The sequence below is a fragment of the Catharus ustulatus genome, chromosome 28 (assembly GCF_009819885.2).
Source record: "Catharus ustulatus isolate bCatUst1 chromosome 28, bCatUst1.pri.v2, whole genome shotgun sequence".
In the NCBI taxonomy this organism is placed as follows: Eukaryota; Metazoa; Chordata; class Aves; order Passeriformes; family Turdidae; genus Catharus; species Catharus ustulatus.
The window spans coordinates 5461962-5483244 of NC_046248.1; the positions used below are offsets into that span (position 1 = coordinate 5461962).

Below are 21283 nucleotides of genomic sequence, written 5' to 3' on the forward strand. Positions count from 1 at the left end.
GCTGCCAGCGAACCCCGACGCTGTGCCGATAACACCGCGCTCCAACCCCAGCCCTCTCCCCCGTCCACGGCCGCGCGAACAAAGCCGAGCCCCCCCGCGGGCCCGCACTACTTGCGGCGCGGAGGGATCGGGCGGGCGCGCAGGGATCCGGCGCTGCGGCTGTCAGTGAGCGCGGGGCGCCGGGACGCGCCGGGCGCAGCGAGCGCAGCGCAGCGGCCACAGCGGCTCGGGCTCGCCCCGCGCCCCCCGCCCGGCCCCGGCGCCTCCATGGGCGCGATGCTGCTGCCGCTCGCCCTGCTGCCCTGCGCCTTCGTCCTGCTGCGAGCCGCAGGTACGGCCGGCCGGCCGGGGCGGGGGCGCGCCGCGAACAATGGGGTCGGGCGGACCCCGCGCTGAGCGCGGCTGGGCCGAGCCGAGCCGGGCTGAGCTGGGCTGAGATGGGCTGGGCTGGCCCGGGTGGGTGCGCGGGGGGCGCGGACAATGGGCGCGCAGGGATGGGGCGCGCAGGGATGGGGCGCGCACGGCCGGGATGCTCCGGGGCCGCCGCCCTCCGCCGGCCGGGCGGGCAGCGGGGGATGCGGGGCCGTGGAGCGGCGAGATCGGGAGAGAGAGGGGGAAAAAAAAGGGGGAAAAAAGACAAAAAAAAAAAAAGAAAAAGGAGGGGCGCGGGGCGCTGCCGTTGTGAGCGCGCGAGCGGCGGAGCGGTGGCCCCGCCGTGGCCGCTCGGTCGCCGCCCTGGTCGCCACCGCCCGGGTTCGGGAGCGGCAGGTGGGATGGAGCGGCCACACCTGCGCCGGCCCCGCCCCGATAGCATCCGTCCTGCGAGCTGCATCCCTGTGCCGTGATCCCTGTGTCCTGCATCCCTGTGTCCTCCATCCCTGTGCCGTGATCCCTGTGTCCTGCATCCCTGTGTCCTGCATCCCTGTGCCGTGATCCATGTGCCGTGATCCCTGTGCCCTGCATCCCTGTGCCGTGATCCATGTGCCGTGATCCCTGTGTCCTGCATCCCTGTGTCCTGCATCCCTGTGTCCTGCATCCCTGTGCCGTGATCCCTGTGTCCTGCATCCCTGTGCCGTGATCCCTGTGTCCTGCATCCCTGTGCCGTGATCCCTGTGTCCTGCATCCCTGTGCCGTGATCCCTGCGAGCTGCATCCCTGTGCCCTGCATGCCTGTGTCTGTGTCCTGCATCCCTGTGCCGTGATCCCTGTGCCGTTCATCCCTGTGCCGTTCATCCCTGTACCCTGCATCCCTGTGCCGTTCATCCCTGTGCCGTTCATCCCTGTGCCGTGATCCCTGTCCCTCCGTCCGTCCGTCCGTCCGTCCGTGCCCGCTCCCCGGGGAGCGCTCCGGGAGCCGCGCTGCGCTCCGCCCGTGTTCGCTCCCGTTCTGTCCCATCCTGTGCTCCTCGTCCCCTTTTCCCCGTCCCTCGGGAGCATCCCGGCTCCGAGCACCGCCGGGGCTGCCTGTGCCATCGCCACCTCGCAGTTGTCACCGCTGGCAGCTCCTCTGAGCTCCGCGGTCCGTGTTCCCGGGGCTGTGCCCGGTCCCCGGGGCTGTGCCCGGTCCCCGGGGCCGTGCCCGTGTTCCCGGGGCTGTGCCCGTGTCCCCGCGGTTCCCGGGGCTGTGCCCGTGTCCCCGCGGTCCCCGGAGCTGTCGCTGTGTCCTTGCCGTGTTCCATCCCCGCCCTGGCTCCATCCCCACCACCCCTCCCTTAAGCAATTTTTATCTCCTTAAGCAATTAGCGCTGCTGGGGCTCTCTGTGCTCTCGTGGTGGACCAGTGCCACCAGTGCCACCAGTGCCACCAGTGTCCCCTGCCAGATCCACCTGTTTAACAGCAGCACAGCACCCACCCCGGAGCACCTACCCCGTTGTTCAGCCTGTCTTTAATCAGAAATACGAGCTGACAGCGTTTATTCGAGGGTCTGTGCGGTACAGCAGGGGTCGTGCTCCCGTTCCGGCATCTCCTCCCGTACCCAGCTCCGCATCTGGCCCGGCCACACCCTCGGAACCGGCTGAGCTGCCACTGCTGTCCCTGACCCATCCACACCCTCGGAACCGGCTGAGCTGCCGGTCTGACACATCCACACCCTCGGAACCGGGCTGAGCTGCCACTGCTGTCCCTGACCCATCCACACCCTCGGAACCGGGCTGAGCTGCCAGCCTGGCACATCCACACCCTCCTGTCCCTGCTCAGAACCGGGCTGAGCTGCCATCCCTGCTCCTCTCCTGTCCCTGTCCCTGTCCCTTTCCCTGTCCCTGTCCCTGTCCCTTTCCCTGTCCCCGTCCCTGTCCCTGCCCAGTGCTGCTCCTGACCATCCACACCCTCCTGTCCCTGTCGGAACCGGGCTGAGCTGCCAGCCTGGCACATCCACACCCTCCTGTCCCTGCTCAGAGCCGGGCTGAGCTGCCATCCCTGCTCCCTGACACATCCACACCCTCCTGTCCCCGTCCCCATCCCTGTCCCTTTCCCTGTCCCTGTCCCTTTCCCTGTCCCTTTCCCTGTCCCCGTCCCTGCCCAGTGCTGCTCTGACACATCCACACCTCCTTGCTCAGCTCCAGGACGGCACAATGAAGCGCCTTGCTTTGCGGATTTTTTGTCTTTTTTTGGGTTTTTTTTTTTTTGGTTTTTTTTTTCGTGGGAGTGAGCAAAAGAAAAATTATCTGCATATCATCTGTTGCCCCACTCAAATACATGTTTATCCAATAATAATAATTATGAATATGGAGACTGCCTAGGGAGCTGCACAGCTGGAACTGTTAAATCAGCATAAAATGGAGAACACAAAAACCAAATAAAATATTAAAAAGCTAGAACAAAGCAGCAGCAGTGTTTATGGTGAAAGCAGCAGCAAGCACATCCAGCCGTGCTTTCCACCCTAAAGGATGCTCTGGTCTTGTGCCTCCTTTTTTTTTTTCCCAGCTGAGCTCACCAGTCTGTGATGGGGAAGAAGGAATTTTGCTTTGAAAGCTGTGGAGATGTCAGTGCAAGAGGGTGTTTTATTTATTTTGTATTTATTTATTTATTTATTTATTTAATGATTGTGCTGCTAAAAAAAGCTGAAGCTTTAATATAAGAGGAGACAAGAGAGAGATATTTATCAGTGAGGAATCCCTGAGGAAACTGTTGTGTGAGCACAGCTGGGGGGTAGGGTCACAACCAAACCGTGTCTTTTATGTCTTTTAGAAGAATTCCACATTTCGTGTGTATTCCCGTGGCCTGTGGTAGTGAGGATTTATTTAGACTGCTGTAAAATTAAAACATTCTCTGATAATTTAGAAGCTGATTTATAGACACAGCAGATGGCTCCTCTCCTTTCATGTGCATCCTGAGAACTGTGCTTTCCTAAAGAATAGAGAGGATTTTCTATCAACTTTATCCCCTTGACACATGAACTTGAAAATTCCCGACTTGACTCTTGGGCTGGTTTTTTTGGTTTTGGGTCTTTGGCGTGTGGGTTTTATCAGAGGTTTTTTTAAGGACATTTAACATAAGAGGAACTTAATGAATACCCGTTTTTAAAGTGTTAAACATCGTGGCTGCTCTCCAGGCTGAAAGTGCCTTCACTTTCCTTGGCTCCTCTCCAGAAATGTATTTTAAGGACAGACTGCTCTGCCTTGGGTACAAGGCTGGTTCCTCGTGGATAGAGAATGCCATGGGGGTTTTGTTTTGTTTTTGGTTTTTTTGGGTTTTTTTGGGGGGGTTTCCTGTTTGTTTGGGGGTGGGAGGGCGATGCCATGGATTTCCTCCATGGGCTGCCAGGGAAGCAGAACCAATTGCTGGGGGAGGAGGAGGGGAGGAGGAGGAGGAGGGGATCCTGCATCTGCTGCCATCAGTCTGGAGGAACAGAGGGCTGGCTGGGGAGGAGACAAAGCACAGTTTATTTCCTCATTTCAAAGGCCATCCTGTGATTTTTCCCATTTTTCCCCACACCTGGTGACATAACAAAGGCACGGTCCTGGGGTGGATTTTTTGGGTGGATTTCTGGCGTGGTTTTGGCAGCGTTGGTTTTGCAGTTTATTCCACTTGAGATGGGTGTTGGGGACTTCACAAACGGCTCTGTGAGCAGCCTGGGAGAAGCTGCTCCCTTTGGAATTGTCGTGGCTTTTCTGCAGGGAATTGTGAGGCAGGTTGGAGGCTGTGCTGCTGCCATGGCAGTGTTTGCCAGGTGCACTGAAGAGAAGTGTTTATTTCTTTGTTTGCCATTCTGCCCCTTCCCAGGGATGTGAAATGTGAAATGCCAATATATAAATATCAAACTTTGAAATACACAAGGAAACAGAATGTTGTTTTCCTTGTTTACAACCAGGGAGAATGGCAATAACTCAGCTCAGGGTGTGTCTGGCAGGGAACTGCTGCTCCTCTCCTGGTTCCTTTGCACATGGATTTTTAGGAATTAATGTGTCGCTTTTCATATCAACACTTAAAAAAAAAAAAACAAACCTAAAAAAAAAAAAAAAAAGCCACGAGGCAAATAGATTTTGAGCCACCCCAATCACGGGAGCAAATTTGAAGGTCAGCTCCGGGCTGGCTGTGGCTCCTTTTGTTTAGGAAAACACATTAGCATGGAGCAAAGGGCTGGCTGTGCACAGGGATGGAAATGAGCAGGGCTTGGCAGCAGGGCCCTGATGGCCCCGCAGGTCCTGGCAGGGAAATGCAGCTGCTCACAGGTCCTGGTGGGGAAATGGAGCTGCTCATGGTGGGGAAATGCAGCTGCTCACAGGTCCTGGCAGGGAAATGCAGCTGCTCACAGGTCCTGGTGGGGAAATGGAGCTGCTCATGGGGGGAAATGCAGCTGCTCACAGGTCCTGGTAGGAAATGCAGCTGCTCACAGGTCCTGGTAGGGAAATGGAGCTGCTCACAGGTCCTGGCAGGGAAATGCAGCTGCTCACAGGTCCTGGTGGGGAAATGGAGCTGCTCACAGGTCCTGGTGGGGAAATGTGGCTGTTCACAGGTCCTGGTGGGGAAATGGAGCTGCTCACAGGTCCTGGTAGGGAAATGCAGCTGCTCACAGGTCCTGGCAGGGAAATGCAGCTGCTCACAGATCCTGGTAGGGAAATGCAGCTGGTCACAGGTCCTGGTAGGAAATGCAGCTGCTCACAGGTCCTGGTAGGGAAATGCAGCTGCTCATGCTGGGGAAATGGAGCTGCTCACAGGTCCTGGTGGGGAAATGGAGCTGCTCAGAGGTCCTGGTAGGGAAATGGAGCTGCTCATGGTGGGGAAATGGAGCTGCTCATGGTGGGGAAATGCAGCTGCTCACAGGTCCTGGTGGGGAAATGCAGCTGCTCAGAGGTCCTGGTAGGGAAATGCAGCTGCCCATGAGGAACTGAGCCTTTGGAAGTGCCCAGCAGAGCCAAATGGCAGCCCCTGCTCCTGCCTTTGGGATGGGCTCAGGCAGCTTTTGCTGGGCTTTGGGGTTTGGATGGGATGGAGAAAATAGATAAAAAGCATAAAATTCAGATTGAAATAAATGTGTGAGTTAAAATCCAGCACTTCCTGTATTGATCCATGTTCTGTACGTCAGTGTATGGATGGGAAGGCAGAGAATTCCTCCCCATACAGATTGCAGAGCTCCCAGGATGAGTGACAGATCCAGGATGGAGTCACCACCCCTGAAGTGCCCAGGACATCAGAGATTCTTCAGGATTGACAATGAGAATTGATGATCTTAAAGGTCTTCTCCAACCCTAACTCCTCTCTGCTTCCACAAAAAGCAATTTTAGAAGGAATTTCTTCATGGCAGGGGTTAAACATGGGCAGGGAGGTTTGGATTCCCCATCCCTGAGGTGTCCAAGGAATTGGGGATTGGTCACAGCTTGGACTTGGAGGGATTTTCCAACCTCAGTGTTCTGTGATTGCATGGACACCTTGTGCCAGGGCACGCTGGGGTGTCCAGGGGAGGTGCTGATGGATTTTAAATCCCCAACCTGAAAACTTTCTTGGACCCTGTTACAGCTTTGGCTTCTGAGGTTGCATTTGTCCCAAGAATTTTTGTACTGGAGGTGCTTCAGCTCAGTTCAGACTTGGACAAATGTGGTTCATGGACAGCCCCAGAGCTGCAGATCTGCAGGCAGCTGCTGCAAAAGCTGATTTTGGGGAACAGCACACAATGGGAGGTTTATCCTGCAAAGCAAGTGCAAATTGCTTTGAGATTCCTCTGAAGAAGCAGCTGTGGGGTAGAGTCACACAGAGCTGTGTTCAGAGCAGGGGGAATTATCCCAATTCTTCAAAGTGAATCATAATTAGGATGGAGATCTGGAGCTTGCAGCACAAGTCACGGAGCCACGTTGGGTTTGAACAAGGAAAAATAAGATGCTTGTGCCTGAGGATTAATGTCCCAAATTGTGTCTGCAGAAATGGAGCTGGGCTTGGGAAATGGGGGAGAAATTCAGCTCTGGAATTGTTCCCTGTGGGTTCTGTGCTGCCCTGCCCAGGTCACCAAAAATCTGTGAGAGCCTGAGTGTGCCCAGGAGAATTCAGGGTGAGCCAGGTCAGGTCAGGGAGGGGACAGAGCCAGGACAGAGGGGACAGAGCCCAGGGGAGAGAACCAGGGAGGGGACAGAGCCATGGAGGGGACAGCCACAGAGCCAGGGAGGGGACAGAGCCATGAGGGGACAGAGCCACAGAGCCAGGGAGGGGACAGAGCCATGGAGGGGACAGAGCCAGGGAGGGGACAGAGCCAGGGAGGGGACAGAGCCCAGGGAGGGGACAGAGCCACAGAGGGGACGGAGCCCAGGGAGGGGACAGAGCCCAGGGAGGGGACAGAGCCACAGAGGGACAGAGCTCAGAGAGGGGACAGAGCCAGGGAGGGGACAGAGCCAGGGAGGGGACAGAGCCCAGGGAGGGGACAGAGCCATGGAGGGACAGAGCCAGGGAGGGGACAGAGCCCAGGGAGGGGACAGAGCCATGGAGGGGACAGAGCCAGGGAGGGGACAGAGCCCAGGGAGGGGACAGAGCTATGGACAGAACCCAAGGAGGGGACAGAGCCACAGAGCCCAGAGAGGGGACAGAGCCATGGAAAGGACAGAGCCACAGAGGAATGGAGGGGACAGAGCCCAGGAATGGGACAGAGCTCAGGGACAGAGCCAGGCAGGACAGCCCTGACCCCAGAGCCATTCCTGCTGCTCTGCCAGGCAGGGATGCAGCTCTGGGTGATGTAAAATCCCCTTCAGGCTCTGGCAGTGATGGGACACGTGCTGGGCTTGTCCATCCTCTATTTCCATCCCAGGTCCTGTGACAGGGCACATGCAGGGGTGTTGGGGACATGGCAGTTGGCTGGTTCAGTGCAGAATAACGTGGAAAAATATTTGGGAAATCCATGAAATGGTTGGTTTCTTCAAATGCATCACATTTGGTTTGGTTTGGACTGAAACAAATGTGCATCACTTCACCAGGGCACTATTGGCCAGGACAAAATCCATTTGAAGGAACTCCTGGCTGCTTTAATTGTTCCAGAATTGTCAATATCATTATTTATTTTTTTTTATATAGCTGAGTTTTGTAGTTACAGCCATGGGTAGGTCAGGGTAGGTACTTCCCACAATTTGTTATTAAAATCAGGTTAATTCTCTGAAAATCCACCTCTGAGGCCACATTTGGAGTGCAGGCTCCAGTTCTGTCCCAGAAAATTCTGGATTTACTGCAGAGAGTCTGGGAGAGGAACTGGAGGAGCATCCTTGGTGTGAGAAGAAACTGAGGCTGGGAGAGGAGACTCGAGGGATGGGGATAAATCAATCCCTGCTGGATAAATAAATCCCTGCTGGATAAATCCCAACCAGGATCTCCCCAGTGATTCCAGAGCAAACTGGGGTACAGCAAATCCTTTCTGAATGGATGAAAACACCAAAATCCCTTTTTTTTATTGTTGTTTTTGGATGAATTTTGGAAAAGGTTGAGTGAATTCTCCATCCTTGCACCTCCTGGAACATCTGGAAAATCTCCAGATTTCCCTCCCAACCCCAATTATTCTGTGCTTTTCCTGCCTCTACTCTTATAAAAATAGTTTAACAGAAGCTTATTTGAATATTTAATTGACTTTTCCTTCTTTGTTTATAGTCATGGTGTTTATCACCCTTGAATCTCCAAGATAAACAGCAATGTTAATTGGTTGTTGCTGGTTTATGGTTAATTATAATTTACTGCATTGATGAAGTTGAAATATGACTCCAAAGCCATGGAAGGGAGTGTGTAAATCTTGTACAGAAATGGAGAATTGTCTGAAATAAAGGGTTAGAGGAAGGAAAACCACTCAGGCCACATTTTGGGCAGAGTTTGCTCTGAATCAGTGCTTGAAATTCGAATTCTTTGCAGAGGGGAGCCCTGGCTGAGCTGGGGAGTTGAGCAGATGATAAATGGTGAAATAAAGGGATAAAGATTTTAGACAATGGCAACAGAAAATTGTTCCTCCAAATCTGAATGGGCTTTTCCAGATGTTCAATGTCCCCTGTCCCAAAAGCAACTGGATAAAAAATACTTTAAATGCAATATAGTCCTGCAGAATTCAGTTAATTGTCCCTGAAATCAAACTGCAGGGTTGTAAACATCACTGCTTTATGAAAAAAAAAACACTAAACATTTATTTAAGAGTGCAGTTCTCTGCAGCAAGTTCCAAATTCAGTTCTTTTTACACTGAAGATTGATGTGCATTAAAAAACTTCAATCCCATTTTTTTAGGGCTTTCCTGGGTGGGATATTCGAGGCTGGGTTTCACTGGGCTGCAAAGGAGGAGCAGTGGTGGTGGTTTGGGGTTTTTTTTGTGATTTTTTTTTGTTTGTGGGGGTTTTTTTGGTGGTGTTTTCGTTTTTTGGTGATTTTTTTGGTGGTGTTTTGGGTTTTTTGGTGATTTTTTTTGGTGGGTTTTGGTGATTTTTTGGTGGTGTTTTTGGGTTTTTTGGTGATTTTTTTTGGTGTTGGGTTTTTGGTGATTTTTGGTGGTGTTTTGGTGTTGGGTTTTGGTGATGTTTTGTTTGGAGATTTTTTTGTGTCGTTTTTTTTTGTTTGGTTTGGTTTGGTTTTTTGTTTGGGTGTTTTTTTTTGCTTTTTTTTTGCTTTTTTTGGGTGGTGTTTGCACAATATTGGCAAATTGGGCTTTAACTTGTGGCATTATTGCTCAGCCCAGTCACTGAGGGCAGCTCAGGCTTGGGGGATCCTCAGCCTGTCCTTGCATGTTAATCACCCTCTCAAAGGAGCTCTGCTGTCTCAAAAGGGTGTTTATTCCATTTATTCCATTTCTTCCATTTCTTCCTGCAGAATCTGGGCACTGTTTGGGCAGGGACAGCCCAGCTCTGCTCCTCTCCTGCCATGCCAAATCTTCCCAGTGGAGCCCACAGATCCCCCTGGCTGTAAAATAAAATGAAATAAAATAATAAAAATAAAATAAAATAAAATAGAATAGAATAAAATAAAATAAAATAAAATAAATAAAATAATAAAATAAAATCTTGGCCAAATGTCCTGTGGGTTTGGCTTTTGGGATCACAGCAGGACAAGCTTGAGGCTTTGGATCCTTTGGGAAACTTGGGGAAGGGGAGAAGGTGGGGAATGTTAAATGATGTTTTGGAATTACAGCATTCCCTGGTTTTATTTGGTCACTTCAGCTGCAGGCTGAGGGTTCCTGAGCTCTGTCTGTGTGAAAATAATCCAGAAAAAGGGAAATTCTGGATCCTTTTCTTTGTACAAGTCTCAAAAATCCCTTAGATACTGAACCTCAGTGAGCACTGGAGATGTTCCAGCTTGGTTTTCTGAAGGAGAAAATGGCCAGATTAAAACAAAATAAATAAATTTATATCCAGATAGGGACAGATTTACACACAAATGTTCTAGTGCAGGATGGTGGGAGCTGTATTTTATTATTTGTATTTATTAGGAGAACTGGCTGCAGATTGTTGTGAATTCCAGCAGGTGAAAACTGATGCTGGTTGTGCTGAGGAAAACCTTCTGCTGGAAGGAAAAATCTGCATTTCACACAACCAAAAATCACTGCTCCCCAAATCCAGAGATGTTCTCCTGTCTTTGAGTTTGATCAATATTATTGAGCTGTCTGCTGGAGTCCTTGGTGTCTCTTTGCTGCTGCTTTTCCTCCTTTTATCAACTCCTTGGGCACATTTTCTTACACTAGATATTTTATTTTATTTTATTTTATTTTATTTTATTTTATTTTATTTTATTTTATTTTATTTTATTTTATTTTATTTTATTTATTTTATTTTATTTTATTTTATTTATTTTATTTTATTTTTTTAAAAACAACCTAAAAACTGGCAGAGATTTCCCTGCAATGTGAATTGCAGCAGGGATTTGTACCCCAGCATTTCCCAGCAGGTATCCAGGGAGCTCAGAAGGATTTCAGTGATGATGTTCAGTGCTCAGGCTGGTTCCAGCCTGGAGAGCTCTGGGTGTGCTCACTGCTGTTCTCTCTGCTCCAAATTCTGTTTTCAGGGTATTTCTGTAGGGAACATGAGGAGGTTTTGTCTATTTGGTGATGTTGTTAAGGCAGCAAGGCAGGGTTAGTGTTTTTCTGTTAAATGTTCATTTTGCTGTATTTTAGGGAGAGCTGCTGGGTTTATTTGGGGATGCCATGCCAGACAATTCCCATTGATTTCCCTCAGAATTCCACTGAAGCTGCTGCACTTGCAGCATTGAGAGGTGAAGGGTGGCAGGAAATTCTGAACACAGCAGTGTGGGGATCTCCCTTCAGTGAGTGCCTTGATTGCTTTTATATCATTAATATTAATTAATTGTGTTCATTCTGATAAAGCACTTAGAGCCCACCTGGGTGTGCTTTGAAACCTCAAAACATTTAAAAATAACATTTTAAAATAACATTTTAAAATAACGTTTTAAAATAATGTTTTAAAAATAACATTTTAAAATAACATTTTAAAATTTCTTTAAGATTTGTTCACCTGCAGTGCAGGATCCAGTGAGCAAAATGCTCATTAATTATTGGCTGATTATGACATTTGGGGGCTGCATTTTGCATTTTTCACTGTGTTAACAGTGGGACAAAGACACCTGTGCATGGTATTTTATCAAAATAAAACCAAGGAACTTTTTCAGTTCTTGTGAGGCTGCAGGATGGAAAGAGCAGAGCTGGGAGTGCAGCAGATAATCCCCAAGTGCAGCAGGAATTAGTGCACACTCCCCAAATCCTGCTGCACTTTAATCTCTCCCTGATCTCTGGGAAGGAAGGAGGGGAGCTGGGATGCGCAAGGGGGATAAAATGTGTAAATTTTTTATTACAGGGTGGGTTTTTTTGTTGTTGTTTGGGTTTTTTTTTGCTGTAGGAAGAGCTACAGCATCAGAGCTGGAATTCCACATTGGTTCACTCTGGCTTTGCCATTGTTATTTTATTGGGTTGGGCTTTGGCCATTTTTCTCTCTAATTTTTCTCCATTTCTCTGTAAAATGAACATTTCATGAAATCCAAGCAAACTTGGAGTGGTTTGTGCTGCATGGGCAGAACCAAGGTGGTGCTGCTGGGATTGTTTGTGGTTTTCATTTCACTTCAGGCTGGTGTGACTGTTAGCTCCAGAGCAAGAAATATTTCAGTTTTTAATAAAACAAAAGTTATTTTTGCCTAGAAATTTCTGTTGCTAGGATGCTTTTATTCCTGGCAGGAAAAAAAAAAATAAAATAAAAATAAAATTTAAAAGGTGTGTTTTTGTGGTCATGCTGGTGTGCAGTATCAGGCATGAGAGGTAAATCCTGCTTTATCCAGGCAGGAATTTTTCTCACCTCCTCACAGCACTGAGGGATCCCAATGAAAATTCCAAATGAGTAAAGATCAGTGGAAATCTGCACAAGGGCTATTTATTTTTAAATAAATTACTCATGCTGATCTGTATTACACCAGGGTTTTAATTGAAAGAGAAATTTTTATTTTTATTTTTCCCAGCCTGGCCCTGCCTTGCTGCTCACACTGCAATTAATGTGACCTGCTGCTCATTAATGGCTGGCTGTGGGTGGGGAGGGAGAAAACACAAAATTCACATGAGCAGTGCTCTTTTCCTTGCTGGATGCTCTCAGCTCTGCTGCAGGGGAGCTCTGGGAGGGTTGGAGCCAATCTGCCAACATTTTGTGCTGTTTCTCACTTAGCTTCTGTTGCTGGAACAAAAATCTCCTTCCCTTGCAGGCAGCAAAGCCCAACATCATCAGCAGAGCCAGTCCTGAGAGATTTTTTCACTCAGTCTTTTTTTCCAGGAGAAAACTGCACTTCAAAGCTTTGAATTGGGCTCTTTTTAAAGCTCATTTTCTGCAGCAGCCTTCCCCATTATTGTACATTGAATATTCCAGGTGAAAAGGAGCACTTGGAGTGTTTGCCTTGGGTTTTTTTTGTGTTCTGGGCAAACACACTGCAGGTATTTCTGCTTTTATCAGTGGCACTGCTTGGTGTTTGCTGATAAAACAGAAATAAATGCTTTATACACCAGCTTGTGGGTTTGCATTATTTTAATGTGGAAATAATCCCTTGTGGGAGATGGAGAATCCAAAGGCTGCCTTTAGGACAATCTCTGGTAGTGCTGTCTAATACAAATAAATTAAAGCTTTTTTTGCTTTTTGATACCTGTGTGCTTCAGTTTCTGTTTCAGTTCCTTTTAATTTACCTGTCTAATTTACCTGTTTAATTTACCTGTTAATTCAGTTCCTTTTTACCTAAATGCCAGCTACCTGCAGGTGAAACTCCCAAATTTTGAAATCCATTATTTTGCTTAAAAGAAGACATTTTTACATGAGGAATTCTTGCTTTATGATTTAAATGAAAGCACAAAGGCACTGTGTACCATTTTGTTGTGTCCAGCCCTGAATTTGTGGTTTGGAGCTGCAGTCTGGGGTGATCAGTGCCCTGTCCCAAAGCTTCTCTGCATTCCCAGGAGCTGCTTTTCATCAGCCCATCCAAAGCAGCCTGGAGATAAAAACAGCAAATTCAAATAATAAAAATAGCAAATTCAAATAATAAAAATAGCCACACTCCTGGTTTGGGGTGTTCATTATTGATGGATTCCTGCAGTGTCCTCTGTGCCCAGCAGATTTATTGGGTGCCATTTATTATTTAGTGGCACATGCAGAAGCACCTCCAAGCATTAGAGAAACAAAGATAAAGGCATTTTCTTATCAGGTGAAGGGTTCTGTTATCTCCTTTTCCTTGGAGATTGCAGGAGTGGTGGGAGCAGAGGAATTGAGTTGGAGTGGTGAGTGAAAGCAGTGCTGCTGATTCCCGTGGAATTTAGCACTTTAAATGGATTAGAACTAAAAATACCCTGCCTGGCATTGCATCAGATGCAGGAGCCTTGCAGAGTATCTGCATTCCCGTGCTGGATGGCAATTCCCAAAGATTGGAGCTAAGTGGGAGCCCTGTGAAGGGGAGCCAGGATTCTTCTCTGGGAATAATTGTAAATTCTTGTGAGTTGAGAGTTCCTGGGGGTTGCTCACACAGAAGCAGTGTTTGGGGAGGAAAAGGTGATTTTTGTTCCAGACAGGGTGTGTAATTCTCTCCTTGATAGGAATTGGTTGGTGACTTTGGGGTGGGATCTTACCTGATCCACGTCTTGTTGGTCAATTCTATTACCTTAATTCATTCACAGCTCTTATTTTGAGATTTTTGTTAATAATGATGTGTGAACGCTGCATTAGGGCTTGAGATGCTCTCCTTATAATCCCAAAAAGCAGGAATGGCATTGTAACAATGGAAAGGGAAATAATCACATTTTGTGCTGATCCCAGAGCCTGGGATTTCACTGCTCCACTGGAGGGGACTTGGACTGAACTTGTGGCATGTGCTCCTGTTTTGTTTGGATAAATTTGACTTTTCCAGAGCAGTGAAATGATCCCAGTGCCCTTGTAGAGGGGCTGAAGAGAAATACAGAATCCACAGTGCTGGCTGGGGTGCTTTTAATGAAATGGGGTGGTGCCACTGTGTTCAACATCCTTGTGCATCATGAGTTCCTAAAACTGCTGGGAATCCCTGTAAACCACTGCAGGCCTTTTCCCTGTGCTGAACATTGCTATGAGGTGTGTGCTGGGCTCCAGGAGTTTGTCCTGGGCTCCAGGAGTTTGTCCTGGGCTCCAGATGTTTGTCCTGGGCTCCAGGGTTTCTCCTGGGCTCCAGATGTTTTGTCCTGGGCTCCAGGAGTTTGTCCTGGGCTCCAGATGTTTGTCCTGGGCTCCAGGGGTTTGTCGTGGAATCCAGGAGTTTGTTTGTCCTGGGCTCCAGGGGTTTGTTTTTCCTGGGCTCCAGGTGTTTGTGCTGGGCTCCAGGTGTTTGTGCTGGGCTCCAGGGGTTTGTTTTTCCTGGGCTCCAGGTGTTTGTGCTGGGCTCCAGGGTTTGTCCTGGGCTCCAGGGGTTTGTCCTGCAGGGCTGGGCAGGGTGAGGGAGCTGAGGTGCACTTTGATGGAGGTTGTGAATTCCAGACAGGTAAGATTTGGAAGCTGTGGTCCAGGTTAACATTTTGGACTCCACTAGATGGCACTGATTTATTGTGCTGTTGATAAAAAAAAACCATCAGATGCAGTGGGAGACTTTTATTTTTTGAACAGGAGCCATAGAGGAGGTGATGAGGATGCTCAGTATTGATCTGTTTGTCTGCTGTTGCATTGATAGTTTCCTTCATGACCTGCTGCTTCTGAAGTGGAATTTTGGGTGGGGTAGGCCAGTCATGAGCATATCTTAAATATTTAGCACTGGGAAGAACATCTCTAAATAAATTCCTGTTTTTTCTTACCCTTTTTGTGTGAAGGATCTGTTGCTGAAGGAAGAAGTGTTGGTGCAGGCAGCTGGGTTTGCCATAGTTGTGTCTCAAACCATCACAGAATCCAGGATAAATAGAAATTCTTATCTTTCTGATAAGAAAAGAGCATTCCTGGTGGGTTGCAATCACACAGTGCCAGTTCTGGTTAACACCAAAGGGATTTCAGTGTGGTGCTGCTGGAGGCACTGGGTGTGAGCCAACAATTCATTATCCCAGCTCCAGGGGCAGAAACAGCCATGAGGGTTCTTCTGGTGAATCTGGTGCCCAAATTCTCCCCAGCACCTTGTGTCTCCTGCTTTAGTTATCCCAGGATCTGTAATTCCATCTCTGCTGGCTTTTTCCTGTGCCACACAGAGCTCCAGGGAGCAGGAGCTGTGAGCTCAGCCTTTGGGATGTTCCATGGGATCAATCCTGGAGCAGGAGCTGTGAGCTCAGCCTTTGGGATGTTCCATGGGATAAATCCTGGAGCAGGAGCTGTGAGCTCAGCCTTTGGGATGCTCCAAGGGATAAATCCTGGAGCAGGGGCTGTGAGCTCAGCCTTTGGGATGTTCCAGCTCCAATGGATAAATCCTGGAGCAGGAGCTGGGAGCTCAGCCTTTGGGATGTTAAATGGGATCAATCCTGGAGCAGGAGCTGAGAGCTCAGCCTTTGGGATGTTCCAGCTCCATGGGATAAATCCTGGAGCAGGAGATGAGAGCTCAGCCTTTGGGATGTTCCAGGGGATCAATCCTGGAGCAGGGAAAGAGAGCTCAGCCTTTGGGATGTTCCATGGGATAAATCCTGGAGCAGGGGCTGTGAGCTCAGCCTTTGGGATGCTCCAGTGGATAAATCCTGGAGCAGGAGCTGTGAGCTCAGCCTTTGGGATTTTCCATGGGATCAATCCTGGAGCAGGAGCTGTGAGCTCAGCCTTTGGGATGTTCCATGGGATAAATCCTGGAGCAGGAGCTGTGAGCTCAGCCTTTGGGATGCTCCAAGGGATAAATCCTGGAGCAGGAGGTGTGAGCTCAGCCTTTGGGATGTTCCATGGGATCAATCCTGGAGCAGGAGATGGGAGCTCAGCCTTTGGGATGTTCCATGGGATAAATCCTGGAGCAGGAGCTGTGAGCTCAGCCTTTGGGATGCTCCAAGGGATAAATCCTGGAGCAGGAGGTGTGAGCTCAGCCTTTGGGATGTTCCATGGGATAAATCCTGGAGCAGGAGCTGTGAGCTCAGCCTTTGGGATGCTCCATGGGATCAATCCTGGAGCAGGAGCTGTGAGCTCAGCCTTTGGGATGCTCCATGGGATAAATCCTGGAGCAGGGAAAGAGAGCTCAGCCTTTGGGATGTTCCATGGGATCAATCCTGGAGCAGGAGATGAGAGCTCAGCCTTTGGGATGTTCCATGGGATCAATCCTGGAGCAGGAGATGGGAGCTCAGCCTTTGGGATGTTCCATGGGATAAATCCTGGAGCAGGAGATGGGAGCTCAGCCTTTGGGATGCTCCAAGGGATAAATCCTGGAGCAGGAGCTGTGAGCTCAGCCTTTGGGATGCTCCAAGGGATAAATCCTGGAGCAGGGGCTGTTTCCATCCTGTTTTCCTGAGCAGTTCTGCAGTTTGGCCTCGCTTGACTCCAGCTCTCGTGGGTGTTTTAATCTGGTTGTTAATTCCTCACGAGAGAAGTTGTTCCTACAGAGAGTGCAGCTCTGCCTCCCTCCCAAAAATAAAGGAGTAAAGGCTGCTTCCTTGCCTTCCTTGAAGGGATTTGGAATTCGATGGTTTTCCAAGGAGATCAGCCTCCTTTTTCCATTGCAAAGATGTTTTTCCTGCCTGGCCTGTGGTTGGAGGGATGAAACCTTTGAGGGGCACAGATAAATCCAGCAGCAGCTCCAAAACTGAGCTTTTTGGAGATGCTGCTGCTCCCTTCAGCTGTGTTTTTGGGGCTCTGTGAGGGTTTCTGCAGCTCTGTGCTTTCCCTGGGGAATTTGTGTTCTCCCCTCTCCAAAGCTGCCTGGGGATGCTGCAGGGATGCAGGATGCTGAAATGCAGTTTGTGCAGCTGGAAATGTGCCCTCAGCCGTTTGTGTGTCCTGTACCCTGTGGCATTGACAGCTTTGGGTTTTTCTAAATCTCTTTTTTTTTTTTTTCCTTTTGACACCATGAATTTTTCATAAATTTATGAATGTATCCCTGGGTGAGGCAGTATTAGGTGATGTGTCCTGGCTTTGAATTAATTCTTAATGCCATTGTTTCCTAACCCCATGATTTATATCTCTTCCATTTAATTCTGGGATTTATGTATTATTCATTCCTAATTCCATTATTTCCTGACTTTTCCCTGCTGCCTTTTTTTTTTCCTTCTTTTCCTGCACGTTTGTCTCTTGTTTGCTGTGTGCTGAAGTTTTGATATTCCTGGATAAATGGATTATTAATACATTGATCACTTGTGGTTGGGAGCAGCCTGGTGTCCCTTGGGTCTCACAGATCTGATTGCAAATCCCCAAAAAAGGGGAAATTCACTGGAGTATGCCAGGGCTGCTGGATTTGTGCTGGTGGGGAGAATCAGTCCAGGCACTGTTTGCTTGCTCTGTTTCCAGCACAGAAGGTGTGGAATTGTAATTTATTATCTGACATTCTTGCAAAGCAGATGGAAAGCACTCTGCTTGTGAATTTGCAAGGGAAAGGATTCTGGGAGCAGGCTTTGCATATGTCCTTCCCCCCTTGGATTTTTGCATTGCTTAGGAAAACAACAATGAAGTCATTCCTTGCTGTTGGAAGGGAGCTCGTGTGGTGTTCCCACTCCTGCTGTTGAGATGGACTAAAAAAATCCCCAAAGCATCCACTGTGAACATGGAAATGCATGGAAGAAATGGGAATAAATTAACAGCTGAGAAGTACAATGAGCTCTGCGAGTTCTGCTTGGTTCTCATGGCACATTTGCATTTTTCAGTGCAGAAAAAACCTCTCGATTGGGTACAACGATCTGGTGAAGAAAGAGGAGATGTTCAGGCTAAAAACATCTAATTAAAAAGGAGCAGGTGAATAAATGGCTGAGGATCAGTGAGCAGTGGACGTGCCCTTTGCAGCACTGACATGTTTGTGTTGCAGTTTGCCTTTGTTTGGTTTTTTATTTTCTTCAAGAGGGCAATTAATTAACTTGTTTCTTTGTTTTGGTGGTTTTTTCTGCAGAGATAAGAAAGGGGCTGTGGGTTAGGGAGGGGTGGAGGCAGAGAAGAGCACTTGGGAATTAGGGGTTTTGGTAATTCAGCCTCTGGTGTGTGCCCTGTGCTCTGCTGCCACTGCTAGAGGTTCCAAACTCAGATTGTTCAGCAGTGCTTGTGGCTGGAGCTTGTTCTGCAAAACAAAGAGCCTGGAGAAGGAATCAGACAGATGGGTTCTTAACCTAAATCCCCTGAACTCCCTGGGACACATGGCCCAGGCTGCTGGGGGTGTGAGAGATTTTTATTGCCTGGCCAGGGTTATGGAGATGTCCCTTGGAGGGGACCAAAGCTGCTCACAGCACCAGGAGGAGGTGGCACCAAGGGTCTGGGGAATCCCAGCAGGAACCTGCTGCACTGGGACATTTCCATTTACAGCTTTGCTGCAACTCCAGGGAATGATTGGGTTTCTCTTCTAGCTAAAAAAAATACAAACATGGCATGAAGGGTGACTGGAGATAAGTGGGAATCTCACATCCATGCCTCAACAGTGCCTTCCCTCTTTTAATCAACCACTTGTATCCATCAGTCTCATTTCTAGTGTATTTTCACTATCCGAGTGTTAATTCTAATTTCTGTAGCTCTGTGTTTGTGTTTCCATCATAGCAGGACCCATTATCTCTGAATTTCACCCCTGAATTTCTTCCTGCGCTGCCTGGAAAAAAAAAAAAAAAGAAAAAAAAAAAAAAAGAGATGCAGGTTCCTGCTGCAGGGATCAGAAAAATCCCCTCCTCAATCCTGGTGCCACTGCCAATCCATCAAGGCAGGCTGCTCCCTGTTGTGGTGCCCATGAGGAGCAGCTGCACGCTGCACTTTGATGTCTGCAGGACAATGGGCTCACTGTTGCAGCTCCAAACTGCTTCTCCTCCTTTGTTTCAGGGCTCTGGCAGTGGGGGAGGACGTGAGGGGCAACACGAGATGTGAAAATCTCTGGCAGGAAATTGCTGACAAATGGCATCACTGGGGACGTCAGGGTTGGAGCAGGGATGCACTTGGAATTGTGCAGAATTGTGATGCTGGCAGGGAGATGAGGATGAAGGGGAAAATTGTCCTCATTGAAGAGGGGAAAATCCAGATTAATTCAGAGCAGAGTGTAATTGAGGGGGAGAAACTTCTGGCGTAGATGGAGAGAGATTGCAGGAGAAGTCTTGTGCACAAATTTTGCTATTTCTGTCTGGATTTTCTGCGAAGAACATGCCACGTTTTTCCTGGGGTATTTTACAAAGTGGACACCCAGAAATTTTGGGGTGATTCCCTCCTGATTGTGCAAGCGAAGGAGGTGTCTCTGTGCAGGAATTTGAATTTTTGCCAAGTGAGGTGCTTTAAAACCAGCAGGAAAAGCAGAGGTGGTGGATCCTTGTGTTTGTGAGCAGAGGGATGGGAGGGATTGGGTGGCAGAATGCTTTGGGTTAAAGTCTTCCTGTAAAATAACACTAAAAGATGTTTCTCTCTTTCTCTCCCTGAAATCTCTCATTATTTGCCACATCCACCCCAGAGCTGTGGCTCACTGAAGCTCAGAGATGGATTTTTATTTTCTATTTTCCCCATAATTGTGTGTCAGGATCCCAGTGAGTCACCTTCTCCGAGGGTTTGTGTTGCTGTTCACTACATGACAGAAGTGACTGAATTCCTGCTTCCAGGCATGTAGGAGATCCCACATTTCTGCTGCCATCTGTTACCAAACTTTGCGGGTTTTGTTTTCCCAGTTTGCAGCAATTTGAGGGAGAGTAGGGGAAATAGAGCAGGTGATTAAAAGGAGGATTCAAGTGATGCAAAACATTGGTGTAATGACCAGGGAAAAGAAAAGTGTCTGCTGTGGGGCTTTAGTGAAAAATGATTTTACTCAGCTATTCTGACACAACCTGCAGGTCACTCCCTGCATCCACCCTGCCATGAACCAATCTGGAATTTATTTCTTTATTTTCAGTTGTGTCTCGCTGTAATTGCAGCTCATTATCTGTGTTGTGATGAAGCAGGGGTGAGGATGTCCCCAGAGGTGCTGGCTGATAACAAAATTCACCTTGCATGTGAGCTCAGAGTCCCAGAGTGCATTTTTTAATGAGCTCACCCCAGAAAGATCCATTGTTCCCTGCACAGACAATTGCTGGCTTGTGCTGTTTGGAGTTCTCTGCTTGGGCACAGTTCTTGGTTTCTGTGGGAATTGTCCTTAGGGCTTGGCTTTTTCTTCAGTAGATACAAAAAAGGAAAACAAAACCCCATCTAAATACTTATTTAATTTATTTGTGGTTTAGAGATACAAAGCTTCCACTTCATTATGTGATGCTTGAAACAGAATTTTGAACAAGGATGAGCAAACAACACTTTGTGCTTTTCCCACAGGGAAAGAAAATGTTTCTTAAAACTGAAATCCCCGTCATTCATGAGTCAGGGCTGATTTTAGGAGGGAGTTGATTGGACATGAATTACGTAGATGCTACTCCAGAGTTGAAATTATCTTGGGTTACTGTGGGTATTTTTATCTGTGCAGCTGCAGGATTGAAGGCAGGACTGTGCCTACAGCTCTGCTCTCTGTAAAGAAGAATTTATAACAGAACATTTTAATCTTTCCCTTCAAATATTCAATTAGCAAGCTTTGATTTTTTATCTTTTTCTGTCACGCAGACAGATTCCACCTGCAGTTTGGATTCCCTGACCACACTGACTTAGGCACCAGATCCTTTTTCCCCCACACATGAAGTGTGTGTGGGTTCACCTGGCACATCTGTCCCCAGATGTGAGGGCCAGGTTTGGTTCAAGGTCGTGGTTTTGGCTCTTTCTGCATTGAACCTGGGATTATTTTGGGTATCTCAAAGTGGAATTGTGTTTTAAACCCAAAACAGGAGCAGGTGGAGCTCAGCTGGTCCCATGTGGGGGCTCCTCAAAGTCAGATTTTGTACACCCTAAACCCTTTTATCTGTTACAGCCTTTAAAAAAATTATTATTATTTTTTTAATTATTAATGTTTTGGTTTTTTTTTCCTAGAAGGCATAATACATTATTAAGAGCTGGGAATGATCTTGTTCATGTATTTTTGAAACCTTTGGGGAAGAGCAGCCTGAAGTTGTTCCTGTTCTGATGGCGGGTGGGGTCATGTGGCCTGGAAGGTGGGGTCACATGACATCAGGGGTGTCACATGACCTGGAAGGCAGGGTCATGTGACATTGGCGGGGGGTCACATGGCCCAGGGGTGCAGTCACATGACATACGGGCGAAAATAATCCAAGAAAAATAAAATACATGCAATACATGCAATAGCACTAAAAGAAAAGCACTGCCAGTTCAGAACACGAGCTGACACCCCCGCTGTCAGGGTGTGGGGGCAGTGCCGATGAAGTGCTCTGTTGG

The 21283-nt window shown here is 48.2% G+C and overlaps 1 protein-coding gene across 15 annotated transcripts in view; it reads left to right on the plus strand.

Moving 5' to 3' along the window:
* The first annotated feature begins 230 nt into the window (after positions 1-230).
* Positions 231-21283, plus strand: part of NCAM1 (neural cell adhesion molecule 1) — a 92728-nt gene continuing 71675 nt past the window's right edge. For all 15 annotated transcript variants that reach the window (XM_033081618.2, XM_033081626.2, XM_033081619.2 and 12 more), the window contains exon 1: positions 231-331. In XM_033081618.2, coding sequence (XP_032937509.1) covers positions 268-331 — 64 coding nt within the window. In that variant the 5' untranslated portion in view covers positions 231-267. The remainder of the gene's footprint in view (positions 332-21283) is intronic.